Raw genomic sequence first — 14,349 nt, forward strand, 5'->3', positions numbered from 1 at the left:
CACTGTGCTTCCCTTTTGGACCAGCACAGTCTGAATTTTCAATTTCATTTTATGTATTTAGAAGGGATGATCTACACTAATAAACATATGTAAATAGTTTCAATATAATTTTATCAAAATTATCTAAAAGGCTGGTTATCCTCAGTATTCTTTGTGCCTTACGTGAACAGGAGTCCAGCTAGCTCTTGGGATGTTTGAGCTATCTAGTTCTATGTTGCTTAGACTTTACCCTGTAAATACTGTAGCTGATAAAATGTTCTCATTGTAACAAAGAATGCCCAAAGACCAACAGTGGTATTTTTGGCACAGTTTGCAAACCATTTCTCTGACTTCATGATATTTACTATTTATCTAACTTAAAAAAAAGAAACCATCAACAAAACATTTTTCCATTTTCTCCTTTGTTCCGTTGTAGAAACTTGATTCTGACCTCCCTGCTAATCATCCTTGTGCAGAAGTTTCTGCTAATTCATTTCTGCTATTTTTTTTTTAATGAATGGCTTTTTAGCACCGTTCATCTTTCCAGACTTATGTCAGGCTTCCTTGTACCTGCTAACAGCATAACACTGGCACCGCCACACTTCGTAGTTGAACAGCTACATTCAGAGTGTTACTTTTTCTGTTTAGGTGATGTCTTAAGTTGGAGCTGCCAGGTTTTTCATAGGGGTGTCAGAATAAAATGAGCAGAGCACAAGTTTACATTTGGCTTTCTAGATTTTTATTTGTACAAAACTTTGGAAACCATGTACTTTTGGGCGTCCTGTTTTGCAGTACTTTGTGTTGGTCTGTCACATGAAGCTATATTAAAATGCATTAGATTGGGCAGTTGTTGGGCGGACAATCCATTCAAAGGTTCTGAATGGATTGTGCTAATCTCTACGCAAGTTGCATTCAGTAAATGAAAGTCATTACCCAAGACAATTGGACACAGTCATAACTTGTCTTTACATTTTATGCAAGTCCATGACAAAACTACTGTCTCTCACATCATCCTGTAACTATTTGTTTCGTTTGGGGCTTATTAGAAAATGCTGCTGTGCTACAATGTCAGTGACACCATGTTAGAGAAATGCAAGGGAGAATTGTCTTTGCAAGGCTAATTAGCAGCTTAAAATGCATTCTTTAGATTGCTGTTATTCCTTCCTCTTGCGTTTTGTTTTTCCACGTGAATCAGCTCAGGCATGTCACTTTGTACAAAGGCTTTTGGCGTGACAGGAATCAGTTCACAGACATTCTTTCATTTTTATTTTTTTACTTGTAATTGCTTGACACATGTACATTTATTTCTAAAATGACAGAATATTTTGGTTTTAATTATTGGACTTATAAAACCATATAAATAAATACATATGAATCCATTTTTCCAGGGTGGATTCAAAGTGGAGAATCCGAACGAAGTTAAGGTAAGCACACTTCACTTCGCTTTTACATGGTCAGCTTGGCAAGTTAAACATTCAGATTGGAAGCATCCTCTTGAAAAAGCCTTCTGCTGCTGAGCTTTATGTTTTCAGATCAAGTCTTTGTGCTCTTCTTGCGCTGAGCCAAAAATAGTCACGACTTTAAATGCTGCGATAAAAAAAGCAGATATGTGAGAATTAAAGCCTCTTTTCAAATTCATCCTTTTGTGCTGCTGTTCAGCAACTGCAGAAAATGTAAAAAAAACAACATGATGCTCATTGAATACTCACTCAAATCAATGTTATATTTTGTGCTTTTGTGGGAAAATAGAAAGAGGCCGACAGTGTATTAAAAAAATATGACACCCGCTATTTTGAACTGAGTGGTCTTGAATGCAGTCTGTCTGTGCCTTTTTGCAGGCTTTGGTGTACGAGAAGGCCGGCTTTGAGGGCTCCTGCTTACAAATTGACAGTGATGTTTTGAGCTTTTGCGAGACAGAAGAAGGCATCGCTGCAGATGGAACAAACCTTGAAACAAAATCTGTGGGATCTTTAAAAATCATTGGAGGATTGTGAGTCATCTTGTCACGCTTTTTCATCCTTTCTTTGTGCAAGTTGAAATTAAGGTGTCATTGTCTCAGTCCTAAGCCGAGTGCATTCAGCTCTCAAACTGTTTAAACAGCAAAATCTATAACTGCAGTTGAAGTACAGATGTTTTCCTCTTCCAGCTGGGTGGGCTACAACCTGCCCGGGTTCGAGGGTCAGCAGCACATCCTGGAGGAAGGGGAGTACCTGGACTGCAGCGAATGGGGAGGCTTCGAGCTTCTGTCGTTACGACCAATAATATCTGTGAGTCCAGCACTAAATACATTCCTCTGGCCTATGTGTGACCAAAGAAGTTGGAAACATGTAGTACACTGAAATTAGATGTTGGAATTTGTCTAAAATTGACCAGTCAGTTTTGTGATGTGCAACCAACTTCTAACGTTTTACACGCAATTCTTAAGATATAAACCTCACAATAGGAATTCTGGGCACTATCTTTCCTGATTACGCGAGGCAAGCTTTCAAGGCAACATGCTTATGCAGGTTAAATATTGTTACTGCAGTTTTTAACTGTGCTGCTAAGATAATTGTCACATTAAGGTTTAGACTGGTGCTGCTTGCTGGTTAAAAAAGACACATCAAGGTTTAATGAGAAGTCAGAGAAAATATCAGCGTCTTAAAATTCCCCAAGTTAAGTGACTTATAAATTTAAGCTGTTTCCTAGGTTATGTTTTTCAATTAAAATACATATATTTTATGGATAACATTGTTCTGCCTACAAAAATGTGGTAAAATATTTTAGCACCAGTAAAAAACATTGTTTTTAGTTTCAAATAAAGCAATCAGATAATGTGAGGATCTCATACTAGAATTACATGTTTTTTACCTATTTAGTGTTTCAGATGGTATGAATAGTTTTTTGTGAGTAATTTGGATGACCAACATTAAATTAGGGTTTAACAGCACAATGAAAACATTTTACTAATGGGCTTCTTAGCTAGTTTTTGTGTTGTGATCTGTGAATCATGCAAATTTTAGCGTGCTGTGACATGTTCAGCATTTTCTTCTTATCCTTGTTCATTTGTGAATCTGGTGGATTTTATTTTTGTGGCAGGATTTTCTGTCTCCTCACCTGAAGCTGTTCAGTGACAGAAACTTTGGCAAGCTTGGAGTGAATGTTGACCTCACTTTGCCTGTTGTTAACATGGATGACACGGGCTACGGCATGAAGACGCAGTCTATTGATGTCAGTAGTGGCGTGTAAGTGACACTTTTTAATATATTCATCCTAGAAGTCTTTGCTTTTTATCCAAGCAGCCAATGAAACTAAAAGACACTTTGCTGGAAACATATCTTGACTACTTAACATGCCTGCTAAATTCCAGTAATGTGCGCGCTTTTTAAAATGTTTTTCTTCCCTTCAAGTTCATAATTAGCTGAGAGTTCCTGCAAAGCCTTGTTGATTTACTGCCATTCTTCGTGGTTCAGGTATAGCGGTAAAACTGCCACACCCAGGCAGACAGGTCAAGACAGAGGAACAAATTCACTAATGTTTTTTAGTTCTCCAACCTGCACTTCCTTGTCTAGGTATGTTTACGTTGGAGCATGCTGCCTCACACCCTGCTGTGGTGTGGGATAATTGTGAAATTCAGTTTCACACTATGTGTGGAGGAGGTGCGTGGCTGTCTGAATAAAAACACGCATCTACTCATGATCTCTATTTATATGTAGCAAGAAACATGCAGCCGTGCTATTTGGTTGTGGTCTGTGCTTTTTTCTAGTGTAGAAGTAAAACAAACTGAGAGCAAATAGGGATAATGAAGAGCAGAATACGCAATGCTCCCTTGGGAAGCAAGTTGACTTCTCAAGGGAGAAACTAACAAGACTGTTATTACTGCGGAGCGAAACATTGCGTCCTTCTTTACAAGGAAAAACTCACAGAAATTCTTGCTGCGCTGCTAGTCTGCCATTAGGCTGCACCGCCTCACCCATGTTCTCCCGCCGTGCCTGCGAGCCTGTGATTGGTTCTGAAGCGTTTGAATTTGACTTGTCTCTCATGCTATTACTCTATAAAGGCAGTACACCCCCTTGCTTTAATTTTTTTTTCTTTTTTTTAATTCAAGGAACCAGATCCAAAATGCCAGGACTTATTGTGATTTTTAATAAAATGCTGACATGCTACCACGTAGCATTAACTGTGGTATTAGTTTGGATTCTGTCCAAATATTGTTGCAGCTTATGAGAATTACGCACGACTTGGAATCTTGTGGTGATCTTTCTCAGGAAATATGGTCACATCAAACACTCAGCTGTCACTCTTAATTAAAGCAGAATGAAATTGAAAATTGTCATATCTGTCAGAGACATCACGCTCCTCCCCATCTGCTTTGTTTATTTTTTCCCCTTTTAGCTGGGTTGTGTTTGAACAGCCGGACTTTTGCGGCGAGTCCTACATCCTGGAGAAAGGCCTGTATGGGAGCCCAGAAGACTGGGGCGCGCTGCAGCACAAAGTTGGCTCAACTATGCCTGTCGTGCTGGTAAGAGCAGTGACTCACAGGAAAACCATGAAATCTCACTGTTTTTACTTTGGTGGAAAAGTTGCCTGGTTATTACTCAGACGGCCCAGCGAGTGTGTCGTATTTAGCTTTCTGTTGCTAAAACAGCCAATGTTTTTGTTTGGGCTGGAAAGGTTAGAGGAGTATGTTTGACAAGATTTCACTTCCCCAGCTCTGACCCGCTGCATGTGACCAGTCACAACACTCATCTTTGTAGCACAATCTAATAATAAGACGGAGCAGATACAGCTCAGGAGTTCTCGGGCAATTCTCCACAGAGAAAATATCTTCAGAAGCGTGAGTCACCATCAAATCAAGAACAAAAATGTGGCCTGTGGAAAGGGAACATCATAAGAATGATCAGAAAGGTGACTCATGCAGAAGCTGTTTTGGTTACAAACATGAGGATAAACAGTCACTGTTTAAGCAGCGGGATGTAGTGTAGCGTCAAAAATTGAGTGAAAACAAAAAAGATTAATTTACTCATTAAAGTGTTCTTCTCTAATCACTTTATCTAAAAACAAGTTAAATCCCCAAAAATCTAAATTAATCAGGCATTCCAAAAAAAACAGTTTTGTCACTATGGAGGGAGAAATATGATGCGTCAGAAGTCTATAAACCCATGAATGGATTCATTTGATCAAAGTGTCTGCATTCCACTGAGCTCAATGAATTTATAGACCTTGAAGTTATCAACTCCTGACTCCTTCCATTATGTTTTTTTTTTCAAGTAATCTGAGTAACTAAAACTAAGACATAGGTTATTACTAACTTTAGTCAATTTCACAAACAGATATTTACATAAAGTAGAGCATTCCTCCTCCTTAAAGTGTGAATCTAGTCAATATATGTAGGACAGTCTCAGCAGACTTTGTCCAGAAACGTCTTTAAAAATTATTCCAAGAACAACAATATGCATTATTCATAAACAGGTTTGAGGAATCTTAATAAAAATACTGCACTTTCTCTCCCTGTAAGGCTGCTGATTATAATTCCACCTCAACCTCCAAGGACATTGGGTCCATTTAAGCAATTGTACAAAAAGTAGATTTTTATGTCGCACACACATTTCATATCGACTTTGTACATAACAATCGGAAAAAAATGTTTGAGGATTTTTGTCGCCAATTATAAAGCATAGATTGTATTTTTATTTTCAGTTCTCTTTCCTTAGATGAGTTTTCTTTGTAAATTAGTTTCATTTCTCTTTCCTTTTATTGCAGGATGATTTTGAGAACACTGCCAAGTTTAAGGTAGGCCCTACCCACAATATTAGTGCACAAGCTTCTATTCTTGTCCATCTTATCTGACTACGTGTGCAGGGTACATGACTCATTCTGTTATTGTTTTGCTTTTCTTTGTGTCCCCCAGGTGCAGCTTTTCTCTGATCCCGGTTTCCAGGGCTCTGTCCTTGTCCTGGAGGACAGTGCAAAGTGCCTGCAGGATGGTTTCTCAGTGGCTTCCTGCAAAGTCTTGGCAGGGAGGTGAGCAATGCCGCACGCTGAGGGGAAAACATTTTACTGTAACTGTTTTTGAGTTATGACAGGTTGATTCAATCGTGCTTACGGACATTTTGCAACAACCTTCGAAAAGCAGAGCTTAAACGTAGAGGCCGCTGGGAGCAGCTATGACTGAAAAGGAAAATCTCTGAGGCTGCTAAAGCTCTGCTTTTCAGTTATTTTCATGTATGAGCTGATTAAAATACACTGCATTGCCTGCACATATTTCAGTTTGCTTTTTGGCATTTGTTTATTGTACTGCTTATCGAATAAAATTAGTACAAATGCAAAAAATGTTAAAGAAAATGACTTGATTTCATTGCAATTTTCATTTTTCCTTTGCATTCGTGTCCATGTTCATGCAAATGACCCTCAGCTGGCTGGCATTTGAAGGGCAGAACTTCACAGGGAAGATGTATGTGCTAGAGGAAGGAAGTTACCCAGATCTGAGAGCGATGGGCTGTGTCGGCGGGAGCTCATCCATCCTGTCGCTGCAAACTGTTGGCTTTGTGAGTCTGTATTTTGTCGATTCTTCTAATGCCATTCCACCCACCTCTGTGTTTCGGGTTGCTTGTCCCTTTAAAGGTGCAATGCTTTACATCTTCTTTGTGTGCTGTGTTTCAGAAATCAGTGTGTATAAGATAAAGGCTTTTACTGATTGTGTTGCCATTAGTTGTTGGGGTGCTCTGCTCCCTGGAAACTGCTCAGGTTATTGTTAGAGTAAGAAAAATGGAAATTAGTTTTGCTGCTTGATCTATTACAGACAGAGTTGAACACCAAGAACTGAAATTCAATCAGTTAGAAATCACTGGCTGCCTTGTTAAAATTTTATCAATTTAAATATATCTGTATCTTGACTACCTACACATTTTACATGCAAGGTAGTTCTGGCAGATAAGTTGTAGTAATTTGAACAGAGATGTTAAAAAGATGAAGTACAGCTCTCAAAAATGTATTTTAGCCTGTTTAACAGAGAATATTGATTGCTACTAGTTGTTTCTATCAGTGGACAAAGTGTTAGCTGTTTCTGTTGTTTCACCATTTTACACTTCCTTTATTAAGGAAATATGAAATATGATGGAAATATGATTTCCATTGTCTTGTTATTATGTATTTTACGCTTTGGAATTTATTATACATATGTGGTCTAATTATTTATACCATTACCACTCTTGTCCACAGCATTGGCCACCCACAATGGAATCCATCCAGCTGCCTTGTGGTTTCTAAACAAGGCAAATGTTGTTATGTAGCCCCAAGAGAGTGATTTACATATTTATGAACTTATAAGAATCCGTAAACTAAATTTAAATTGTAAAGTATTTTGAGTTTGAACTATTTTATGTTGATTTTGTACAAAGAATTGAGTAGTTCAGTTCTTTGTACTTGTACTCAGAAAAAGGTGTTGTCCAGTAACAAATAAGACACTTACATCAATTTAGAAAACAGGCCTTCTTTACAAGTTTCCAGACAGCTTATTTGCCAAGAAGCACACAGGTCTGAGTGCGGTTGGTTTCCAGGGCAACTTCTGAAATGACTCTTATTTTGAACTGCGTGACCTGCAGTTTTCCGAGTTTGTTAATGCTCCTTCTGACTTTCTTGGCAGGAGTTTTCTCTGCCATCCATCACTCTGTTCGAGCGGTGCGGTTTGCGGGGGAAGAGGGTGCTGCTCACAGAAGGATCAGTCAACCTTCCGCTGGCGGGAGGATGCAGCCGAGTCCAGTCCGTGCTGGTGGAAGGAGGCATGTGAGTACATTGTAACCGCTGCTGGACTGGTGAAATCTAAATTATATACATATACAATTGAAATCAGATATTTACATACACCAAATAAAATGACACACATTTTTTTTCTCACTGTCTGAAGTTAAATCTGATCAAACCTCTCTTGTTTTAGGTCAGTTAGAATTCCTGAATTATTTCTATTTCCTAAATGTCAGAGAACATAGCAGGAACATTTATTTTTAGATTTTTTGTGTGTGTGTCTTTCCTTGATTTCAGAAGTTTAAACACATTTGGTCAGCAGGAGGGATAACTGTCCCTTACACTATGACTTGAGTCAAACCTTTTTATAGAAGTTTGAGGAATTACGCCTCAAACACAAACATCTGAGTTAATTGGAGGCACACCTGTAGACGTATTTTCAGGCCACACCTGAAACACACTGCTGTCTTGTTTGACACGATGGGAATGTCAAAGGAAATCAGCCAAGATTTCAGAAAGGAAATTGTGCAACTGTACAGGTCTGGTTCATCCCTGGGAACAATTTACAGATGTTTAAATGTACCGCGTTCATTTGTTCGAACAGTTACAGTATATACAAGTATAGACATGATGGGAATGTCCAACCAACATACTGCTCAGAAAGGAGACATATTCTCTGTCCAGAAGATGAATGTATTGTGGTCCAAAATGTGCAGCTTTACCTCAGAACAAAAGCCTAAGACCTTGTCTAGATTCTGGCTGAAGCTGTTAAATAGTGTCATTATCCACAGTCAAATTGTCCTGTACCGACATGGGCTCAAAAGGATCTTCCAAATGGACAAAACATAGAGCCAGAGTTGTTATAAAGTAGCTTAAGTACAACAAAGTTAATGTTTTGGTGTGGCCATCACAAAGTTCTGGTCTCAGTGGTATGGAGAAGTTGTGGGAAGATCTGAAAAGGTGTGTGCGAGTGTATCTTTTCTAAGAAAATAAAAGATGTTTCAGTGAACATCATGTTAATTTTTATATTTGGTTGTAACTGTTTTTAATTGTAACACGTCTGCTTACAAAAAACAACCTGATTATTAGCCAAGAAAAGCTAATAAATATCTAACATACAGTATATTTTAGAGCTAGTTGAAACTGTGCAAAGAAAAACTGAAAAACTTACATTTTTTCAAAACTGTTTACAAAATTTGACTCTAGTGTGCTGTCGTGTATCAGCGGTCGCAGCTCTTAAATCATATTAGGCTCTATAAGAACCCAGGATGTTACAAGTTGAAAGAATAATAATCAAACTAAAATGAGGGATTCTTAAACTGCCACCCATTGTGGTCCTCTTTAATTTGTGGCAGTCCTAAGGATAAAGTATGGGAACTGAAAGAAAACCTGATCAGTGCATGTCTAAATAATAAGTCTATTGAAGCTGTCTTTGTTGAATTTTTGGTTCTTGTTTAATTGTCTTACTGGCAATGTTTCAACAAGTTAGCCACAGATAGTCTCTACATGGTGCATTTTGTGCATGTTTCTATTCTAAGCTCTCCTAACAAAGTCAAAATTCTTTAAATAAAAGGTAGCCTTTATTTCCATAAACTAAGTCTAATCTACTTGTGTTTTACATTGTTGATTCATGACATTTAAGCTCCCAAATTTCTAGTATATCAGATTCCGCCATTACACTTTTTCATTTTTCATTTGAAAAGATAAAAGGATGTTGAAGAATAAAGTTCTGGTTGAGTGGGCATGACATGACTCTGCAGAATGTAAGGCAGGTAGCCAGCTGTCAGCAGGCAGTGACTGACAGGTTCATGCATGAGTATGTTTCTGCTGCAGATCAGACCCACTGTTGTGTCGAAGTAATTTATTCTGCAATGGAAGGCATGAAACAGAGAGCTATTTTTTATTTTCACAGAAAAAATATAAAGTCAGTCTTTGCTCTGCTGGTTCTTAGAAGCGCTGCTTCTAAATGTATCATTTATGGTGGTTTTGAAGCTTTTTGCTTCCACAGTAATTAGCTGTGTGACAAACCACTGCCTTCGAGTCTGTTAAAAATGGATGAACGTTAGCAGACAAACCAAGGAACCCAAAAATAAATCTAATTGATTTTAGGTGATGAAACAAACAGGCTGAAAGGTTGACAGTCTAAAAAAAAAACCCGCCTGGATTTGTTCTCCTTCACCAGGGGCTGTTTTTAAATATGCTTAAGAGAGAATCTCAAAGTCTCTTATTGCGACAGAGGGAACATGAGCTATTTGTGTAAATGACTGGGTGTGAAATGACATTTGGAGATGTTCATCAGATTTCAAATTCAGAGTGCTGCCTCAGCACATCTCACAGTGCACTGCTGACATGTAGATCAATGATGGAAACCTGCTGCTGACGTGTCAGATTTAGACTGCAGGTGTGAGTCCTGCTGAGGAAATAAAGAGCTCACTGGCAGCGTTCTCAGTGGAGTGGCTTATTCCCACTGCAGAGCAAAAATCAGGATTACCTCAGAACCTTTTAAAAGATTATCTTAGAGAGGTTTGTGTTCTCTCATTTTATCAATCATTCACAGATCAAACATTTTTTTGAATTGTTGGCTTCAATCCATGAAATGAATCATAACTAACAAAACTGATTATTTTCATACTACAAAAACACACAAGGGAATGTACAGTGCTATTTTCTTTTCTAATATAAAAATCTGGTAAAGATTGAGAACATATTTTTGGATGCATAAGTGCAGTTTGTCTTTTTCTCTTTTCTGTGTTGCTTTCTTGAGAATAAGCAGTTATTCAAAGGCATTTATATGAAGACACAAGAAGAAAAATACTGCCTTTTTCATCTTGAAGTGATATTTATTTATGTGGGTTTGCTGTAATCATACAAGATGTAAGATTTGTCCTTGTTTTTGATTTTTTTTTTTTTTTGCATCAGATGGATATTATACGAGGGAATCAACTATAGGGGTAGCCAGATTTTACTGAAACCTGGCGAGGTTCCCGACTGGCGGAAGTTCAGCACCTGGCAGAAAATTGGATCTCTTCGCCCTCTTCTACAGGTTTGCTCCACCCTGTGTCATACCTACCGCAGTTCAAAGCTTGTACTTAATATCAACTTCTAAAGACTGTGTTCATACATATGTACCAGACACATCTGTTCCTGGCATCCATTTTATTTGGAGATTCACGAGAGAGATAGGAATCACCAAACTGCAGATCGGCAGATCAGATACTGAAAATCTTTTTTTTTTCTGTAAATGTATCAAAGCTAAAGGTTCCTGGGATTTTTGTTTTATAAACACATTAACCAGCAGCATGTACTGTACTTTGAGAGACTGTTAGTTTAATAAAAATCAAATCAGTTGAATCTGATGCTTTGAAACAGAAACGAGGATAAACTTGTCAATTCCTACATTTACTGTTCTGCTTTTTGTGTTTTACTCCTTGTTAAAAAGGACCTCAAAGAAAATTGGCCAGAAAAAACCCGGCGGATGAATCTTTACTTTGATTTGTTACCACTTTTAAAACCTAACTCAGAAAGGGAAAAAAAACACTTTTAATCCAATAGCCAAATGTCATTTAACCTCTGATCTTCGCAGCTTAAATGTCTTTCCTTGTGTGTGCAGAAGCAAGTGTACTTCCGTTTAAGAAACCGGCAGACGGGTCTAATAATGTCAGTGACTGGTGATTTGGATGACGTCAAACTTATGCGGATACAAGAAACTGAAGAGACGGACGGCGTAGAGCAGATATGGTCCTACCAGAACGGATATTTACACTGCAAGGTACAAGCTGGTCATTATTATATTGGTAATGTCAAAGGTATGCATTGTTCCTAAAGGGCTGCCGGGTTTCTACACAGTCCAAAAAATTTTATTTTATTGCATTATTTCCCTGTTCTGAATAAGTATGGAAAAAGAAAATAGAGCATAAAAATTCAATCTGCAGACAGCATGTTGGTATAAGTTCTTATGTTGTCCCTCTTGACAGACCTGTGTATCCATCCATCCATCCATAAAGATTTAAAGCTTAAGCTCAAAAGAATATGACCAAAGACATTGCCCTGGACGTTTGAGTCTAAGACAGTGTGTAGCTTTCATCAGGTAAATGTGCAGGAATCCTGAGGCTGAGACAATCTTCAGCAACTTTGAAAAATGAAACTAATGTAATAGTCAAATTTGAAACGAAAACCGAGATTAGGCAAATTATTTGGACTGGAAAGACCATAATTGAGTTTAATCCTGGAGTAAATGGAAATTAATTTAGACATTCAATCATTTTCAAGACATAATTAAGAGAGATGTGCGCATCAGGCGTACGTATCACTTACCTGTTTGACTTGATGATTGTGATTTTAATTAAATTTAATTAAATGTGACAAAGAAATGGCTGTAAAAAAAGTTATTCAGATTCCATTGACTCAGCAGCTGTGAACCCAACAGAAACTAAGGAATTATTTCCATGTATGCATCGACTCACATGTTATTAACCTTTATTGGATTTTTCTGAACTAAAAAGTGTGTTTCCAGACCTAATAAAGTGGAAGTTTTCAAGTTTGATGTCTTACATAACAGAAAAACTTCATAAATTTCTTAATATCTGACCGGCTGCTCGCTGGTCAAAGCTGATTGAAGACAGATTGTGAGGTTTTGATCACTTTCCAGATAACTTGTACACCAAAATATTGCTCTTCTGTAGTAATAAAGGAACCAAACAAAGATGTTTGCTTCTGTTTCTTTCTAATTACCTGCATCCAGCTCTTGGAGGAGTGCCGCCTGAGTCCAAGTGGTAGTGTCACGATGGCTGGAAGCAGAGTTGGTCTCACGCCACCGGAGCTTAACAACCAAAACCACCTCTGGAGTATCACCCCTGAAGGCTTCATCCGCTACAGCCCCAACGCTGATCTGGTTCTGGAAGTCAAAGGTGAGCCTCCAAGCCTGACACATGACTCTTGAATCTTAAAACATAGGTAATCCAAGTTATTTATCTTACACGTCTAAAAAGGTAAAAAGTCACCAGTGGAGATTATTTCTTATGAAATTATTTTATTATTTCTTATGAAATAAGAAATCATTTCTTTTTGCATTTTCACAGATTTCAATTAAACAGTTGTATGTGTTTTGATGCTAATTTATGTGATAGACAAATATAAAGTGGTTCATCACTATGAAGTGGAAGATTAATAAAGCAAGATTTTCATAGCTATGATTATAACGAGACACACAGCTGTACTACTAATACATCAGAGGTTTGTTAGGGAAGATTATTTAAGAAACAGGAACAGGTCATTGCTCAGTTCATCATATCGTCACCTTCCTAAAATAATGGTCAAAGTCATTTTTTTCCAAAGGTGACCTTGGCAAAAAAACCCACCTTCTTTATACCAAAAGATCCATCCATCCATTTTCTGTACACCCTTGTCCCTAGTGGGGTCGGCAGGGCTGCCGGTGCCTATCTCCAGCTAACGTTCAGGGCGAGATATACCAAAAGATGATATAGGCAAAGAAAAATAAATCACTTCTGGCAAAATGTGAAAATGGATACCTATACTGCCTCAGTAGTATACAGTCAACCTCTAGAGAGTTTTGCTAATGAGCTAATATTGACGCTAGGTATGCTGAAGCAGGGTGTGTCTTTGAGGAATGCAGTTTGAGATCACTGCCTTACAGAGGTGAGTGCTAATGGCATCCAAGTTTTGAGATGTCTTTAGCATTAGTGGCCTTTATTGAATAGTAAACTGGCAGGAAACAGTGAGGAGAGAGCGAGAAGGAAGACATGCAGCAAATGGCTGCATGTCGAACCCAGAACAACCACAAGGACTGTAGCCTCAGCACATGTTCTACCTTTTCCTTCCACTTCATATTAGCACTACACTTTGTGATGGTCAGTCACTTAAAATCCCAATATAAAAAGACATTGAAGTTCGTGTTTGCAAATCTGGGCAAGAATAAGAAAATGTAAAAAAGTTAAATTGGTTCATTTTCAAGGAACAGTATTAGACAAATAACCAATCATTTCAGGTTGAAACTTAACTACTGTATCCATCACTCTTCATAATAATGCAATAATGTTCCTTAATATTGTCTGTGCTTTTACAATTTTCGTTTGGACACATTATGCTAAAAAGAAAATTGAACAACTGGCACTCTATTACTAATCTTTCCCCTCAAAAAAAGCTGTTCATTAGTGACATCTTGTGGACTAAACACTAAAAACGTGTACGTTACATTGGAGTAATAACTTAAACTGTGGCTTTCTCATACGATTTGAACGTCTGTATTAATATTAGAATATGCGTTCAGAATAGGCTCGTTTGTCAGATTAAAAGTACCTTTTGAAAGTAACAACCTTTACGCAGACTTTGAAATACTTTTCAATAAGCCTACATTTCTGTATCAAAATTGTATTTCTTAATTGATCAGATGTAATATTCTAATTTTAAATATTTTCATGACCTGTACCTGAAAAATAATAATTATCGGACATAAAGGGTTGAAATCATCAGTTTGTAATTGTAATCTATGTAATGTTTCGCTTTGTGAATCAACTTACTGAAACAAATGTACTTTTCTTTAACATGCTAACTTATTGAATATTACTATGTGTTATAAAGTGTCATATGCATACAAATGTGAGCATTGATCTTGCCTCTGACCTAGTCATT

General features: G+C 37.7%; 1 protein-coding gene across 2 annotated transcripts in view; it reads left to right on the plus strand.

Moving 5' to 3' along the window:
* LOC116734405 (uncharacterized) overlaps window positions 1-14,349 on the plus strand; it is a 33,935-nt gene that overhangs the window by 18,930 nt on the left and 656 nt on the right. For both annotated transcript variants that reach the window (XM_032585780.1, XM_032585779.1), the window contains 12 exons: window positions 1,368-1,403; window positions 1,818-1,969; window positions 2,126-2,246; window positions 3,058-3,203; window positions 4,354-4,480; window positions 5,722-5,751; window positions 5,870-5,982; window positions 6,374-6,506; window positions 7,604-7,743; window positions 10,621-10,744; window positions 11,312-11,470; window positions 12,443-12,608. In XM_032585780.1, the coding sequence (XP_032441671.1) occupies window positions 1,368-1,403; window positions 1,818-1,969; window positions 2,126-2,246; window positions 3,058-3,203; window positions 4,354-4,480; window positions 5,722-5,751; window positions 5,870-5,982; window positions 6,374-6,506; window positions 7,604-7,743; window positions 10,621-10,744; window positions 11,312-11,470; window positions 12,443-12,608 (1,447 nt within the window). The remainder of the gene's footprint in view (window positions 1-1,367; window positions 1,404-1,817; window positions 1,970-2,125; window positions 2,247-3,057; window positions 3,204-4,353; window positions 4,481-5,721; window positions 5,752-5,869; window positions 5,983-6,373; window positions 6,507-7,603; window positions 7,744-10,620; window positions 10,745-11,311; window positions 11,471-12,442; window positions 12,609-14,349) is intronic.

This window comes from Xiphophorus hellerii, chromosome 15 (genome assembly GCF_003331165.1).
Source record: "Xiphophorus hellerii strain 12219 chromosome 15, Xiphophorus_hellerii-4.1, whole genome shotgun sequence".
In the NCBI taxonomy this organism is placed as follows: Eukaryota; Metazoa; Chordata; class Actinopteri; order Cyprinodontiformes; family Poeciliidae; genus Xiphophorus; species Xiphophorus hellerii.